The sequence below is a fragment of the Pomacea canaliculata genome, linkage group LG1 (genome assembly GCF_003073045.1).
Source record: "Pomacea canaliculata isolate SZHN2017 linkage group LG1, ASM307304v1, whole genome shotgun sequence".
In the NCBI taxonomy this organism is placed as follows: domain Eukaryota; kingdom Metazoa; phylum Mollusca; class Gastropoda; order Architaenioglossa; family Ampullariidae; genus Pomacea; species Pomacea canaliculata.
The window spans coordinates 42,316,505-42,333,688 of record NC_037590.1 but is presented as its reverse complement, the minus strand read 5'-3'; the positions used below and the strand labels follow the sequence as shown (position 1 = coordinate 42,333,688).

Here is a 17,184-nt window from a genome sequence, read left to right as displayed (position 1 = left end):
ACGCCCCTGGTTTACTAGAACATCATCTGACAGCTTGGAATGAATCCATTCCTGACAAGCATCATGAGCCCGTGGGGACTAAGAGCGAGCAGGACGCCAAACCCTGGTTGCAGCGAGAGCGAGGCTGTGGTGCCGCCGCCCTTAACTTGGCAACACGAGCATCTTCATCGTCAGCTGTTTCTGGCCTCGCTCCAGCAGCAGCAGCTTCTTGCAAATCCGGGTGGATGTACAGATACCCGCAAGCATGTGTTACTCGCTCCATGTGAGAGTGGGAGGAACGTGGCAGGTGTCGGTACCTCCTGCTGATCACAGGTGTAATCTGAATAATCTGAATCTGCCTGATAGGCACGAGGCAGTTGCACGAATAGCCGATAAAGGAGAAAAAACAGTTCTTTGATCCTCCTTCACGTGACATATGTTGCAAAAAAAAAAGAAGATCAGGGGATGAAAGAAACTCATGTTTGTACGTTGACCCCAAAGTGGAAAACATCAGAAACGTGTGTAAAGCAATATGTTGGCGGTGATGGAGGGCCGACTGTAGCTGTCTGCAGCTCGTCATGAGAAATAACATAAAGGTGGACTCGCTGCTGACCAGCAGGACGTCAACAGCACAACAGCTGCATAAACCAACATGACGTCACAAGCAGCAGGAAGTGATGTCACTAGTAGACAATGGTACGATGGCCTGTAGTCACATACGGTGACGTACACAGAGCATGTACATTACTCCAGACACAAACGGTGACGTATAGACCACGTGTAATAACCTCCAGACACACGGTGACGTATATAGAACGTGTAATAACCTCCAGACACACGGTGACGTATAGACCACGTGTAATAACCTCCAGACACACGGTGACGTATAGACAACGTGTAATAACCTCCAGACACACGGTGACGTATAGACAACGTGTAATAACCTCCAGACACACGGTGACGTATAGACCACGTGTAATAACCTCCAGACACACGGTGACGTATAGACCACGTGTAATAACCTCCAGACACACGGTGACGTATAGACCACGTGTAATAACCTCCAGACACACGGTGACGTATAGACCACGTGTAATAACCTCCAGACACACGGTGACGTATAGACCACGTGTAATAACTCCAGACACACGGTGACGTATAGACCACGTGTAATAACCTCCAGACACACGGTGACGTATAGACCACGTGTAATAACCTCCAGACACACGCACTTTACAGAACTTGTACCTAAATCCTCAGTTGTTCCCTTCTACCCGGCTCCAGCTCGACCAAGAGTTGGCCTCGGGTGGTTAACTTTACTGCGACATCGCCTTTGATGACGTTTGTTTTGAGAGACCAATGGAAAAGCACTTCTAAGCGTACACAGGCTATTGCGATGTCTTATCAAACGTTACTCATCAAGGGTTCTTCTACCTGCGCATCATCGTCGTCGTCACGTGTCGGGAACGTATGTCAGCCCGACCCTCGCTGTAATGATTGCCATTCAGAGGGTTGGCTGCTGATGGCTGTTGTCGTCACTCTACGCAGCTTCGTCCGTTGTGACGGTTTATCGCTGCGGTAAGGAAGCTGGTTTCCTGTGCTTCATGGGAAAAACGAAAGCAAAACAAGGTGAAGCGGATCTGGAGTTTATGTCTCACGCCCTTCACTCCGCAGAACGGTCGAAACGAGATTTATCTCCCCTAAACTCTGGGGTCGCTGCAGGCGGCCAGGTGCTGGCTGGCAAGACAAGGGCGAATGGAGGACAGTCTGGCAGCAGCTGGGTGCATACCGCACCCACACAACCCACCGCACAGTTGACTTAACCTACACAGCACCTAGTGTTTCATGTAGAAATCAACAATATCTCTGTAACACTAAAGTACAATACTACAGCAGCGTGGCCAAGATACTCACACGACACACACCTGTCAAAAAGTCAGGTGATGAAGATGGACAACTTTTGAAGATTTGGCTAAATTTCCTAGCTGGACATCTGGCATCATGGATGATGATCATGTGATTTCTATATCGCCTTCACTACCACGAAGGTGGGCTTAAAGCGCTTTACGAAAAGAAGATACAATAAGAGTAACTGCTGGGGCACAAACTCATCATTATGAAGGCGAGGAAGTTATCACCAACAAGAACCCAGGAAGTTATCACCAAGAAGTCAAGAAAATCCAAAGAAAAAGAGGAAGAAGACAACACTTGTCACGGGGAGAGCGCTCCATGTCGTGTACACGCGAGGCTCCCAAACATGTCGCGAAAGACGACAGGACGAAACAAGACCAGTAGATGAGGAAATGTGAAAAGTATTTAGTCCCAATCTCAAAGTTATATCTGAAAAGAAATGGAGGCAAGTCAGCACATCAAGGAGGGAACCCCCCACCAACAGATAAGATGACCAAGACAACAACAGGCTGCAGAGACTGTTAGTGGAAGCAATGGTCTGTGTGTGGAGGCGACCTGGGGCAGCCACCCACCGACACAAACAAGGGTACAGGGTGCGACAAGGACCAGACACCAAAGGAAACACAGATCCGGGGCGAGGACAGCAAAAAGACAAGAGGCTAGGAGGGACATTACTCTTGATGTGCCTCCACATGACTGATATCGCAATATCCATTCAAGTGCAACCTGATCGCATATGACAATGAAAAGCTGTTTGCAGTTTTGATTAGCAGCAAGCGTCAAAGACAACAGCAGGGTACACGAGCCTCCACGGTGGAGGGTGTACCCTGCGAGAGTGTGGGGGAGGGTGTACCCTAGCAGATAATGAGAGTGTGTGGGGGAGGGTATGTACCCTAGCAGTTAATGAGACAGCATGTGGGGAGTGAGTGAGGGAGGCGGGTGACGGGGTGTTGGGGTGGGGGTAGCCAGTGAACTGCGCTGTAACCTCGAGGCCAGACACGGGGTGAGGTGGTTAACGACACCACTTCGTCAAACTACAAGAGCTGTGGCATCGGGGTGCGTAACTCATGGTTTACTTCATCAAGTCGATGAACGCACAGTGTCTGCACGTGAGCAACACTCAGTGTCTGCATGTGAGCAACACTCAGTGTCTGCATGATGACACTGTGCACTTTTTGCGACAGTTTCTGAGAACGGCATTCAGAGAAGAGTATCAAAAGAGCGAAAGTAGTAGAAAAGCGAGGAAGTGGAGGAGAATTATGTAAAGTGTACCCACCTCTCACACCGAGTCAGCGCCTCTATTCCCTCCACTCAGGTAACCCCATCAGCAGCAGCTACAGCAGCCTCATCCCTGGAGCGCCTGCACTACACTCCAGTCAGTAAAACAAAAAGCTGTTGCGGAGCTGGGGCTACTAGCACGAGGCGGCTCTTGCTTTATCAGCGCAGCACGTGCGGCAGACGTACACCCCTCTGCCCGCCCCCTACAACTGCTCACAAAACCCTGCAGCATGAGCAGCTGCCGACTTCACCGATAGTCGCTGGGCGGGTCTGTGTTTTCAGGGGCTGAAATGACAAGCACAACAGCAGAAAAGCGGAAAAGTCATGTTCCAACGTTAATAAGGTTTCCGCGCTCTCGAGGGAGAGATCTCACAGCCTGGGGAGATGGGGCGGGTGGTACCTGACCGTGGGCTGGCATCAAACTTAGAAAATAGACATTTGCTGCGCTGTACCTGTAAATCAGAGATTGCCGCTCTGCCTGCTGCACCTCCCATTGATGGCATCATTGTCATCACAAACAAGTGGCGCCCTCTTGGCGTCAAGAAGCCACACGCCGCGACCCCATCGCTCTTCGCTAATTTAAAGGAGAGAGCGAGGCACAGTTACTACACACTAGAAGTATGCAGCATCACGCGTAAACCCAGCATCCTCTGTAATCTCGGCCCTCCACCTCCCCTCGGTCAGACGCCAAGTTCCAGGTCAGCGGGTGGCGAGTGTCTGTGGGGACATTTTCACTGTGGCAGGGTGAGATACGTGTCATCTGTTCGACGACAAGGGCCGGATGCATGGGCGGAATGAATGTGAGCATATAGGGGGAAGTCAGGAGTGAAAGGGTTAACAAGACAGCAATAATTTATCCAACATCGCTCACCAGAAACTGTGGGCGGGAATGAAGCAGAGAACGTCACTCAGGCCCGTATCAGCGAAGAAGACTGGCCTGAGTCATGGCCACACATCTCATACACGGGGTAGAGGACGGGTAGGTGGTGGAGTCGAATGACGCTCGGTAAGTCTGTACCAGACCGCCATGGTTCAGCCTCGCCTGGACGAGGCACAGTATCAGTAGTTTTACTTTTTTATTTACTCTATTCAAATGTAAGAGAATGTATGTATTCCTTGAGTTTCCTTTTTGTAACACTGAAGTACGGGTGAAAGCTGTATGAATGAATAAAATGTGCTTAGTATAACAATTACAGGGTAAAGTCGAGTTCACAGATTTCGGTGTTTACCTGACTCAGGAGAAGTTGCTTCGCCATACACCTATGATGCTCAGTCACTGGGATCCTCACCCAGAGGTGCGAGGGCACCTGGACTACACCCTTGAGACAACGGGTAGCTTGAGCATCATCTACCCACTGACCACTGGACTGTGACCCCGCTGTCAGCTGACACCGACACGGCATCCACAGCATAAGATGTTGCGTATTTTGGAGTTTATGTTCCTGTGAGAATTCTGTGTGTGGGTTTGCGAATTAACTGCAGTGAATTGTTGATAAGATTCGGCAAACATAAGCGTTAGGTACACTAAGGTCAGCACGAGCATCACGGCCATCCAATGGCTGTGGGAGTGAGTGAGCTGGTCAGCTGGCTTTAGGAATAAATGAGTCGCACACTGGCACATCGACTTCGTGGCCGGCAGCAACCTCGCAGAATGTGATCAAGAATAGGAAGAATGCGAGATGTCTTTCTGATTATCTGAATACAAACCACCTCAGTCCTGCTTGGCCAGCCATCTTGGAAGAGACGCTAACAAAAGAGACTATACTTTTTCTGTTTTTATGGACAGGTTGTGAAAGTAGGAAATAAAAAAAGAAGCCTGTCGACGAAGGAACAGAGTGAAGATATAGAGCTGACAGAGAACAGGATCAGAATTTCCCCTGACACCAGCCTCTGATGCTGTGGCAAGGACCAACAGCAAGGCAGGCCCCTGTACTCTATGCGCGGCTGCCCCGGATGAAGCGATTCTGGCATCAACAGCACACGACATCTGCAGGCAGGAACCCGAGAAAATGTCAGCAGACCATGAACCGATCCCCCGATGTCAGCCCGCACAAGCCAACATTCCAGACCGGTGGTTGCCTCCTCCTCGCCGCACTCCCCCACGTTCCAAAGCACGAAAAACAGTCTACAGAAGTATTGCAGTGAACAGTACAGTCTACAGAAATATTGCAGTGAACACTAAACAGTCCACAGAAATACAGGAATGAAAACGAAGAGTCGGAGAGTAACATGTGATGTCAGCTGGTCTCTACCCCAAGCCACTCCCTCCCTTACTAGTCACATGACCTTTACGTTGCTGGGCAGCGACTTGTCACAAAATCTTGACTTTATTTTCTTATTACATTTAACTTCAATGTTTTAACGCTCTTTAAGAACACCTCTTGTCATTCTCCACCTTCCGCATCCTTCTCTCTCTCGTGTAGAATAAAGTGGAGAGGGAGGACTAGTACATGACTCAGAACAACGCAGGGGGGAGGTCAGATTGCCCTTGAGAGAGGCTGACTAGCGGAGGAGTCGCTGGCACAATGGTTTCTTCCAGAAGATTCTGCTAGCATTCATATCAGGCAGATATTAGCCGGACATTCAGACTGTCTACAGGCAGATAGACAGCTGGCGACTGTGCAACACTCAGGTGCACGAGTCCCAATGCCAGTTCACACAAATCCTTGTAAAAAGCTCTGACACTGCAGCTACTTGGTGCATCACTATTGGTGCTGCAGCATGTATCAACACGATACCGGTTTCATCTATTACATCACATTATGCATAATGCACTTTGCAGCAAGTACTATCCACAAGTTTCACTTGCCAACAAAAAAAACTTCCTCCGATTGTTGGGTTCTGGGAAGACAGACTGCAGTCTGGAAACACAGTGTGGTGTGGAGACACACTCATGGCTACTGTGCCAGCACAGATTTCTCTACTTTGCTGGCTTTTTTCTTGCTTACATAAGGATGTTTACATATGTGTGAGGGCTTCTGCTAAGGCTAAATTCTTTGGGGTCCCAGGGACCCTTTCTTCAGATTTTTAAGGGGTCCCTGCTCTTGGCCCAAATTTGAAGGGGACCCCATTGACGAAAATTGAAGGGGTCCTCCGAACTTTTAATGCGTACTGTACGCAATTTTTTGCGTAAGCAGAAGCCCTGTGTGTTAAAAGACACAAACAACTTTATTAAAACAAGAATGATTTAAAACTTGTCACAGCTGCACTCGATATTTAGCTAGTGGATACAGGTTCAGAGGTGGACTAGTGGGTATGTAGTAGACAGTCGATGTATGTTCAGATGTGGATGTAGCAGACAGGATACAGGTTCAGAGGTGGACGTATAGTAACTAGTCGGTATGTTGATATCTTGTGTGTTCACTGCTTTTTAGTGACAGAAGAAAGTAATGAATTTCACTGCATTCGGGTGTTCAAAATAAAATGAAGGAATTAGTCTTCTTCCATTCTTGAAGTAATCACATGTCGGTGTTTGCAAACGCTCGTGAGAGGAGAGTGAGAGTAGCTAGGAGAAGACGACTTTTCAAAGGTTTACGCAGAAGTAAAAAGCAGAAAAGAATGGCATTATCTGAGTCCAACATCATTGAAGCTGAAATTTACGAATGAAGATAAACTTCAACGGATTCTCTACCATAAACTCCCCAAAGGAAATTCCTGATCAGAAGACAGCCTCCGGACCAACCCCACTTAAAAATAAAACACAACAACAAACAAAGCAGAGAGAGATGGTGTTGCCAACGTTACATCCACCGCCCACACCTGAGAGATGGAGAACTGCAGATAGGTGGTCATGACGTCACGCTGCACAGGGCGGAGTTTACAAACAGAAAGAGGAGGGAGATGATGTACCCACACATTATCTGCTGGGAGGGCGAGAAACGGAGAGTGATTTGGTTCTCGCGTGTGTGTGTGTGCGTGTGCGTGTGCACACAGACTGACATACAGGTGTGACCGTGGCTGACTCTACCATCAGGCCCATGCAGGTGTTGGTGTGCGTGGCAGCGCGGCCAGGTGTGCAGAGAGACTGGAGACTGACACACGATGCCGCAGCATCATATCAAGCTCAGTCTCTCCTAACCTGTCTTGTTTGGGGGATTAGGATGCTTTTTCGAATGAATGACAGGATGGACGGAGAGAACTGTAATGTCATCAAATAAACATGATTGCAATGTAGTGTAATTAGAACACCAGGGCTCAACCAGCCGTTACAACTCACAGGAACCAATCAAACACCATTATAAGTACAATCAACAGCGGCTACACACAATACATTCCACAAGTCAGGTGAGACTGAATCGTCAAGACATCGAGACAGGCGAAGATAAACGCGCAGTTACATATGCATAGACATATTGAGACAGACGGACAGACAAATACACATGCAGGCAGACAGACGGACCGACTGACAGACTGAGCTGTCCAAAGCATGAATTCAAATAAGAGACGACGTGTGACTTACCTTCACTAGCCCAGCTGAAACTTATAGTAAGGAAGGCTGCAGAAAGTTTAGTTCCCTCAGTTGTTTGCAGCCTTACCTCCGGTGTACTCTAAGAGGCGGCGACTAGAAAGCTCAAGCGGCAAAGGAGTCTAATGCAGGACGCGGCGTGCAGCGACAAAGCGGCGCGGCGCGGCACGGACGCGGCAGCAGGGAGGACAGGCAAAGTCGCGGCACACACACTCACCGAGGCACGTGCGTTCAGCGGGCGTGTGCACCACCAGGGGCCCGCGGCACTGCGCCTGACGACTAGGGGCTGAGAAGGGAGCTCAATGCGCTGTGACATGCAGAGCTGCACTGTGCAGCTGCAAGCAGCAGGTAGAGCGACAGCTGCACTCAGTGCACGTGCATGCTGCTGCTGAAAGTCTGATGGGACGGCGCAGTCCGCTGCTGCAGTGCCTGGGTGAGGGTCGCTACGTAGTTACAAGCAATCGCGTCAGGAGGTCGAGATGCTGCTAGAGGTCACCAACGCGAGGTCACGTTCTCCTAAGGTCAGGAACAACCTCGACGGAACCCTCACATATGTCAAACTTCATGTCCCAATTAAACCTACCTCTACAAAGTAAATGGTCACCGTGCAGCTGAAGTGGTTAAATAAATAAAATAACGGAAAGACAACGTTTTTTTTAAAAAAACCTTCTCTTGCACATGTCAATAGTCCATCTTAATTTCTCTTTGTGTCTTACACATCTGACGAAGATTTTTATACCCCCCCCCCCCCCCTAAAAAAAAAAAACCAACTCAACAAAAGCCAGTTTCTGTATGTTCTCTCTAGGAGTCCTCAAACTCAAAAAAAAAAAAAAAAGGAAAAATGCCAAGATTAAAACTCTGTCAATCATTCTGATCCTGAGAGTATCAAGACAGGTATGTCACTGAAGCCTTTTCAACAAATGCTTATCCAATGAGGTTATACATAATTTTATTCAGCAACTCATGAATCTTTTCATTTTAACAATAAAGTGTACATCAAATGGAATGTTTTTTTCAATAATGACACAATCCTTAACTGTCTCTCACCTAATAAGTCATAACATGAGTGTAAGTCAACATCAGCAGTCAAATAAGACAACCACAAAAACATTAAAGGCAGTCAGCAGACCTTAAAACAGACATTTTGCATCATGACGTGCAAGTTTGCTTTAAACTCAAAGAAAGACAGCTTTCTGAAATAGAGGGATAACTGCCCAGGTTTGAGTTTGTGTATCAGGGCAAACATTTGACATCATTATTAGCAAAAAGCTTCAACAACCTCACTGTGTTAAGGCCACAGCATCTGGAAGAAGGAAACCAATCCTCTCGTTCTATAACTTTTGACTTGATCAATCAGGTATCCATCGCTGATGGGTAACAAGAGACATTTTCCAGTCACAGACCAGAGTAAACCTCAAAATGTCATGTTTTGCTCCAAAGCTGAGTACAAGGACCTTATAAAGTCTTACAGGAGGTAGTTGAGACGCTATACAAATGGATAAAGCCCTGAGAATCTCATTAGCAAACATTGTAGATGTGTCACGTAAATACATTCAATGTACATAAAAATATAGTTTTTCATTCTGAATACTGTGTATTTAATGTAATAAAGCGAAATTTCTCAGCTAAAGGCAGACTCCTTGCGCTGAACAAGATCATAAAATAGTAACAAAGACGTGGAAAGAACAATGCGAGGACTTGAAATAAACAAGCAGCTGTATATGAAAACATACACATTTCTAACAGTGTATTGTGCTGAAGAAAACTGTAAATAAAGGTACAATCACCTTCTAGTGTTACTGAATATATACACTTGTGTCTTGCTATTGAATTCACACAGTACAAAGATATGCTAGCACAATACACCTGATACTGTCAGCATTTCTCATCACAACCATCAAGCTGTAATTTTCTTCAAAGTTCTGTCAGGCAGTTTTTACCCACCTTTGCCTTTCAGAGTCTAACTCTTCTCTAGAGCAAACCATTTATTGGAAGGATTCAAAGCTTGATTACCATCTAGGAATACACGATACATTTGTAAGTACAAACATCCTAGTGCACGACTACGGCCATACCTGATAGAGTGGCCATCTTTGCAAACATACAAGAGACATATTCAGAGACATATCACTGATGTAATAAGGTATCAATGTCTTCAACATTTCTGAGGAGGTTAAGAACTTGTTCATGCTTCGCTTTAGGTACACGGAAAAAACAATTTATTCTGTCCTTGCATAATTTTCTCTGCTGACTGCAGAAATGTATGAATTTAAAAGATAACAACATAATTACCAGTATGCAGATAACAGTATAATTTTCAATAATGTTTTTTTAGATGCACAGTTAATATTAATAACAAAAGCAAATAAAGATATAACACCATGCATCTGCATAGCACAATAACATGAACATTAAGCAGTTAACATTGATTTAGCTCTTTTTATTTGTGTTCATTCAATGAATGTGTAAATTTAAGGAAAAATTAAACTGATCAAAGCAACTGTCTCGCAGCAATCTTAATGTTGACAAATCACACAAAGAACCCAGACAGGCAAATATGGGCAAATATACAAAATTTTAAGTCGAATTCAAGAAAGTGCTCCTAACTGTAAACAGTTCAAGGCATAAAACAAGGGTGGGAGTCTTCATGCAGCTGGCATCTAAAACTCAAATAACAGTAATTGTGTAAAAAAACTGTATGATATAAACTGGAAATGACTGACCGATTTGTTGACGACATGAAAGACAGGCAGCTATGGGGAGCTAACCAAGAGTTCATAAGGTGCTCCAGGACAAGGTCAGCAGACACAGTGACTCTATGAGAGGATTGGAGAGTAGTGGCTGTAGAAAATGTTTTAAACTGAACTTACAGTGACTTGTGAGAGGCATGGAGAAGATTGGCTGCAAAGAATGTTTCAAACTGAACTAAAAGCAGCACTCAAAGTACAGAGTTAAAAACAACAGGCACAGTACTAGAAAAATCCTCTACGACATACAGCACAGTGTGAAAATATCAAACAGTGGATGGTTATTTCATAGATGTTCATTTTAACAGGGGGCTTAAGAAGGCAATGTAACATTGATAATATCACAGGATGCTTAAAAACACAAATGATAATTGGTTCTTATCAACAATAAATGAAAAGGACTGGATCAACAAATCTGTAGTAGGATGTGCTTCCAGGTTTTAACATGGTAGTGGAAAATACACTGGTGTTCAAGCATCCATTTTGGAAAATATGATACAGCTAATTTGTGTTGGACAAAAAGGGCAGTTTGTGAATATTTTCGGTCCTCAGAAGTTATTACTTCTTTAGTGCTGAACTTTAAAGAAAAAAAACAAAAACAAACAACTTTTACTTAACATGCAGCTGCTTAGGTTTCTAGATGGATGGAGTTTTAATGAGACTCAAGGGGAACATCATGGGAACTAGCAAGTTTGGCTTAATTAATAAGACTCCTTCCTGAAATATTTCTGTTTTCAACATCAGGCTGCCAAAAACAAACAACAACCCCCACCCCAAACATTTGCAACAGTTTCCAAAACACAGCTCCTGGAGGCCACTATTTATGCATACTCTTGTGTGAAGGAAAACAATTGATCCAGGTTCCTGATGTAGTTGAACCCATTTGGCAAGTAAAGTATAAATTGATACTAGGGTACTGTTAGAAGTTTTGCATCACAGCCTGCAATCTGTGAGCACGGAAACTTTGCAATCTTTGAAAAGATATAGCTTGCAATCTGTCAGCACTGAAACTTTGCAATCTTCATAAAGACAAAGTTTGAGGGAAGGATGTAAAGAGATTCATGTTTGCAGCCAACTTCTGACCTCTGAAAATAAAAAAAAAGGGTGAGCTCAGGGTACTGACATGTTCATGGGTCTGCAAAAAAAAAAAAAATCTTCCTCCACTACAACTGGACTCGATGTAACAGATGCAAAATGCAGCTCAATTTTGCAACGGCATTTTCCTGTTTCACATGCAGAAATCACTGGCCCAACCATTATTTTGACAATTACTGCAATATCAAGCATACACCTTCCATACTAAAGCTGTATGTCAGGACAGTATTCTCCAGTTCATTTAACTTTTCATTGCAGTGCTGTTTCGAAATTTTATGGCACAGTCTCCAAATCTAAGACGCCAATGCTTTTAGGAGAGTAAAAAAGAACTCTTAAGTCAGTAGGGTGCCAAAGATATCACTCAACAAGAAAACATGGTAATGTCTGTGAGCCAGCTCTGAGCTGTGGTGCACATGCACAGCTAAGTAAATGTTTTTTCAAAACCTCAAATTTTGAACATAAACAACTCAGCAAGTGATGATAAGGACCAAACTTTCACTGTTCAGCAGGAAAGAATGGATTTCATATAACAGAGGGAAGTGAAGGTACTTGTCAGGCCAGATGGAAGCAATTAGCAAAGAATGACCGCTAGGGTGGGCAGAACTGCATGAGCTCCTTACCTTCCTTCCTTGGATGAAATCGTTCTTTCCTGCCATAAACTTAGATTAGTCTTAAAGCTGCCTGGAGTGTTCCATCAAGTGTTAGTACAGGCAATGGACATTTTGATTTTCATGCTATCTTTTAAACACTGCATATCTTAAAAAATCCATAGGAAACCAAATTAACAAAAGCAAATTATGCTTTAGTATGTAAAAAATTAATTGAATGGGACAAATGTAATAGGCCTCATGCAGCTGCGTCTTACTGCATAAAAATAGCGATATTAAAAAAAAAAAAAAGCATAAGAGAGACAATCTAAGCCATGAAGGTGTAATACTCAACTATGTTTTATGGCTGTCCTTAAAATGGATGAAAGATGCATCTTAAATAAATGTGCTGACAAAAATAACTCTAGCCATAAATCTGGGATATATCACAGCAAGTTAAAAATCATCTCTTTTGTTCTTCTTTGTTTTTGATGCAGTGTTCACTTTGCTACAGGCCCCCAGCATGGCCCCTCCTTGGCATAGAATCTTTTCTAGTGATGACTTGTGAAGAAAAGCAGTATACATTGCCTCCTCATCAACCTCTCCCACATACTCTCTGCACATCGTCTGCAACCTGATTAAAAGAAACCAGACTGCTTTCAACATACACATGTCTAGTCAATGCCTATGGCAAAAGTCCACTATACACTGTCTCACACCTAGCCAGAAGAGACCTGCAAGACCTGTGATGCTGCATAAGTCTATTAGTGTATGGTGTTATGGCGTATTTCCAGTTATGATTTAGGTTCTGAAAACAGTATTTCTGCGCAATCAACTTAGTGACATTAGAGGCCGTTAAAGATACATTAATGGCAAATACAGTACAAGATTTAATATTGGATATATTTTAAAATCATTACTTTTTATGACTTACGGGTATGATTTGTAATGAAAATTTGCCTTCAATGAAGTTGTGAGTTTTACTGAATGTATTGCTACTGGGGCTAGCGAAACATTTGACTAAACCTTTAACACATACAAAGAAGAAAAATTCATTAACCTGCCAAGCGATTTTATACGAGGAATTTGACTTCATGATGATCGCCCCTTATTCAACAAATAACGATTACACTCACACATATACTTGCATATGCTACTGCTCACACTGTTGTTTATACACCCAATAAATTTCCTCCACAAACATATGCAGGTACATACACACTATACACGTATCAAACTGTGCCTAGTGCTCCTGCACTGTCTAACAGGATATCTCTTTGTTAACAAACCACATACGGACCTATATGCAACCTGCACTTTGCACATGACACTGAGTTCATGGCTAAAAGTAATAAAAAGAATTAGGACATCAACAGACTTTGAGAACAGGCTGGACAAATATGTCTTCAGCAACTAATGAGTCCAGGTTGCTTACCTGTGTCCATCATATTCAATAATTTTTACGGCAAAACTACGTAAATAAAATGGGGCAAAGTCCAGTCACTTAGCTAGCTGAATCCCATTTCAAAAGAATTACATCCCTCAACATAGGAACAGGAAGACATTCATTTGGAGTGTAGAGTATTTCCAGATGTACCTTTCTTTTAAAAAATGATAGTGACGTGAGTGTATATAGGAAAATGGCTAGCAATTTGTCATCAGTTTGAGTCTATTTCTGAAACTAAAGTTGGTCTTCATCATCACATGTTATGTTAATTCATTTCTACATGATGTGTAGCCATTAAAATCCGCTGAATAATGATAAAAATCATAAATGGAAAATTTATAAAGCACGTACTCACACTGCTAAGGAGCATGCTCTTAGCACTTAAGAACAAAATACCGGATTATACTTTGAAGTGTAGTCAATTGTGCGCAAACCTGTACCAACTTTTTTCTTTTGAAATACGATTAAACATACTTAATTTCCTTTAGGTCTTCAAGGAACAGCAATTTTACAATGGAACAAGGTAGGCACTATCTTTCTGTCATGTTTCATTTTTCATCTTTTGAAAATACAATAAATCCTACCTGTTAGGACTTGCTAAAATCCACCAACATTAGGTTGTAACTGAGAGAGGTCGTACTAAGGAGATTAACTAGTCTGCTTTTATTCCACTGCTTTTTTTGTTTTTATCTTTACTTGGTCATGCTTATTCTGCCATTAATTGGTAGGCTGCACTGAAGATTTATAGGGGAACTTACCTTCGCTTAAACTATTCTATTAAAAACACTATTTATATTTTTGAATGAGATTGCTATAAAAAGTTGCAATAAAGCACAGTCAGTCATATAATAATTTTATTTTCATAAACGATGATTTGTCATGTCCTTCTCTTAGGCTGCTCTCCCGCCTTCTTGTCTTCTCTGTGGCCACGCTTCTACCTTCTCTTTTATATCCCCCGGGAGGTATAATGTGCCATGGGTATCAGGCCGTGAAGTATGGCAGAACTGGCTGTGCTACTGTGCCCACCTAAAGGAGGGGGGTTGGAATTGGGTGCCGATCCTTCCTTCTCTCCCTGCCCCCTCCATATCCCCCAGACCCAAAACAAATGTGCACACCAATCCGTGCTACTGAATTTGCCTTCAGATGGAATCTTAGCCAGCTTCTACCGCATAAACATTTAATAAGAATCTTCAAACTAGAGTTTAAAAAAAGGTGATTTAAGAGTAATTTGTATTTATACATTATCGTAAGATTTTAACCAAATGCCTGCAGATACATTTAATATAAACCTCCAAACTGAAGAATAATGACAACAAAGGCAATTTAGAAAAAAAATCAAAACAAAACAATTGAAAAAAATTGTATTATGCACTATTGTATGATTCATTCTCCAAATGTGTATTGCAAAGTGGCTACTTTTATTTAGTACAATAGTAGCTGAACTTGTTGGAACTGTGCAAGGCACATTTACTTTAAATTTGTGCATTTGGGGATGAGAATTACAGGTCAAGGCTCAGACTCTAAGTGTTAAAAGAAGAGGTATTTGGAGGGGAAAGCAGAATTAATTAAGTGAATGCCCAAAAAAGTCCATTTAATATTTGAAACAATGGTATCGTTACCTGACTGACCAAGGGCCTCCCCCCTGCATCAGTCCTGGAACATCGGCTGTCTCTAGCCCTGGTCCAGACAAGCGTTTAACTCCATCAACCTCCTTAACACCATATCTGATTGTGGGAGAAAAAAAAAATGACATTACTGATTTTTGTGAAATTAACATTTTAAATAATTAACTTTAGCAATGATCTAGTCATGATAAAAGGCCATCATGCATCATCTTGTCTTGCACCAACACTTTAAAGTACATAAACTATAGGTTGTCATGATTTATGATGACAGCAACCTAAAGATTAGTGACACTGTGTAATGTCAAACTTAATAATGACGATGTATAATAAGAACTAACTAGTGAGTGTAATTTAAATATCAAATCTAAAAGCTACATGAAAATCGTATATACTCAATGATGAATGATATCTTGATTTTTTTTACACTATATCTTTTTCTACAAAAAAACTTTTTAAAGTAGTTCTTGCAAATTTAATTGTGGCATCCTTAACTGCAAGATCATTTTAACTAACATTTACCAGTTAGAATAAGCCACAGAAGATATCCAATCAATGAATTAGTTAATCGGACTTACATTATTTTACACCACCTAGCTTTTGAGAATGTTTTTCTTTCCAAAATATTCTAATATGCTATGACAAGTGTATGCGATATGGTTTACAGCAACAATTGCTAGTCACTAATGCCATATGGTCTTTATCCACATTGGTTCTATACAATTTTAATTTTTCGACTCAATTATGATGTTGAATGCATTTAAAACTTCACCTGTTACCTGTAGCAAACACTTACGAGTCAAATTTGTCGTCACAGACAGTCTCAACAATACTTATGACATCCGACTCTGAAAGGTGTTTTGTGGGGTTCTTGAATTTTGCTTGTGCCTTCTCAAATTTATCAGTAAGCTGAAAAATAGTTAATGACTGATTAATAAGCAAAGTCTTTACAAGGTATAGGTGAGTTCTGTTCAGTTAAGATCTGCTCATATTAAAATGAAGAGAGAAATGTTTCCTCCATTATTTTCAAAAAATCTTGACCAACACACACATATACTGGGGCACGCTTGCAACAACCTGGAAAAAAGTACAAAAATGGTTATGCTTAATTGTGATAAACTGATCAGAGCGAGAACAATTGTGAGCAGCATGCTAATCTTGAGTTGGCAAAATTCCCTCACTTTGTAAGAAATAATTCTGCAGGCATCACACTTCAAGGCAGCAGGCATGTGAAATCCATGTTCATCTTCTTCGGTAAGAGTGGGTTTTGTGAACGTTATTTTCTGAAAGTTGTTCCCTCTATTCGTTTTCAAGTCTTTCCCCTCGTGTTCCGCTAACTCGTCCTCGGGCTTTTCATCAGGTTGCATTGTAATGATTCCAATGATAATCGCCAGAAGAAGTAGTAACGGTGACACACGCACTAGCAGTGAAACTGAAGACATACTCATCTTCCACATCAAATGATTTCAAACACCGATGTCGTGGTTGTCACACGTCGCTCTGTTGCGTCTGCTACAAGGCGGAGAGACCTTTGAGCAAGACTCGATGTTGAAGCGTGGCAGGCAAAGAGAATGTACTGAACCTTACAAGAAAAAAATACTACAAAGTTAAATTTAACAGTTGAGAAACAAATGAAACTTTTAGGTTCAAATTATTATAGCTTGCAAGTGATGTGGACAGTGGACTATTTTTGTTTGATATCACTGCGCGAGTGGTTGTTAGATCGTCTGCTATAGAGTAACTACACGTCAAATTTGAATAAAAATAACATGAAAAAGCTAAACACATACAACTCAAGCTTTATTATTGGTTTTGATTTAGAAAAATACCACGAAAATGTCTGATAATCCATTCAGCAACAGTAGAAGATCCATAGTTTCTACGCATGAGTAAAGTTAGTCTCGCTAACGGTCTATCTTGCTACAGCGGCAGGAGTTATCGCCGATGATTCGATGAAAATGTGGGAACGGGTAGAGACAGGGACCGGGGACGGCGATAACTAACGACACGTGCATGGAACTGATTGGCCTAGGAGATGGCGACAATCATCGAT

At 42.6% G+C, this 17,184-nt stretch overlaps 2 protein-coding genes across 5 annotated transcripts in view; both read right to left on the bottom strand.

Annotated features, from left to right (window-relative positions):
- The window catches only part of LOC112562730, a 28,081-nt gene extending 19,830 nt beyond the window's left edge, over positions 1–8,251 (bottom strand). Inside the window, exon 1 of one of the 3 annotated variants that reach the window (XM_025236200.1) lies at positions 7,628–8,251. The gene's annotated coding sequence lies outside the window, so the exon portion shown is untranslated. Of the gene's footprint in view, positions 1–3,166; positions 3,311–7,627 lie in introns of those variants that run through there. The other 2 variants (XM_025236182.1, XM_025236191.1) reach the window with 2 other exon arrangements.
- A 309-nt stretch (positions 8,252–8,560) lies between these two features.
- LOC112562828 (marginal zone B- and B1-cell-specific protein-like) lies at positions 8,561–16,815 on the bottom strand. Of its 2 annotated transcripts, XM_025236365.1 has the most exons (5): positions 16,313–16,811; positions 15,928–16,040; positions 15,129–15,233; positions 12,491–12,696; positions 8,561–12,432 (listed from the first exon to the last, which is right to left on the bottom strand). In XM_025236365.1, exons 1-4 carry the CDS (start codon positions 16,586–16,588, stop codon positions 12,519–12,521), a joined length of 672 nt encoding a protein of 223 aa, XP_025092150.1. In that variant the 5' UTR covers positions 16,589–16,811; the 3' UTR covers positions 8,561–12,432; positions 12,491–12,518. The 2 variants fall into 2 exon arrangements, with proteins under 2 accessions (XP_025092150.1, XP_025092159.1); XM_025236374.1 differs by lacking the exon at positions 12,491–12,696 and having other exon boundaries at positions 8,561–10,474; positions 16,313–16,815.
- Positions 16,816–17,184: the final 369 nt, after the last annotated feature.

What these genes read in the sequence shown, in the direction of transcription:
- LOC112562828 (XM_025236365.1), bottom strand. Translation starts at nt 16,588, where the DNA reads ATGTGGAAGATGAGTATGTCTTCAGTTTCACTGCTAGTGCGTGTGTCA. An exon ending in GCAGAATTATTTCTTACAAA is followed by an intron (nt 16,041 to 16,312) that starts GTGAGGGAATTT and finishes ACTATTTTTCAG; the next exon opens with CTTACTGATAAATTTGAGAA. An exon ending in GGAGGCCCTTGGTCAGTCAG is followed by an intron (nt 12,697 to 15,128) that starts GTAACGATACCA and finishes TCTTTTAATCAG; the next exon opens with GTTGCAGACGATGTGCAGAG.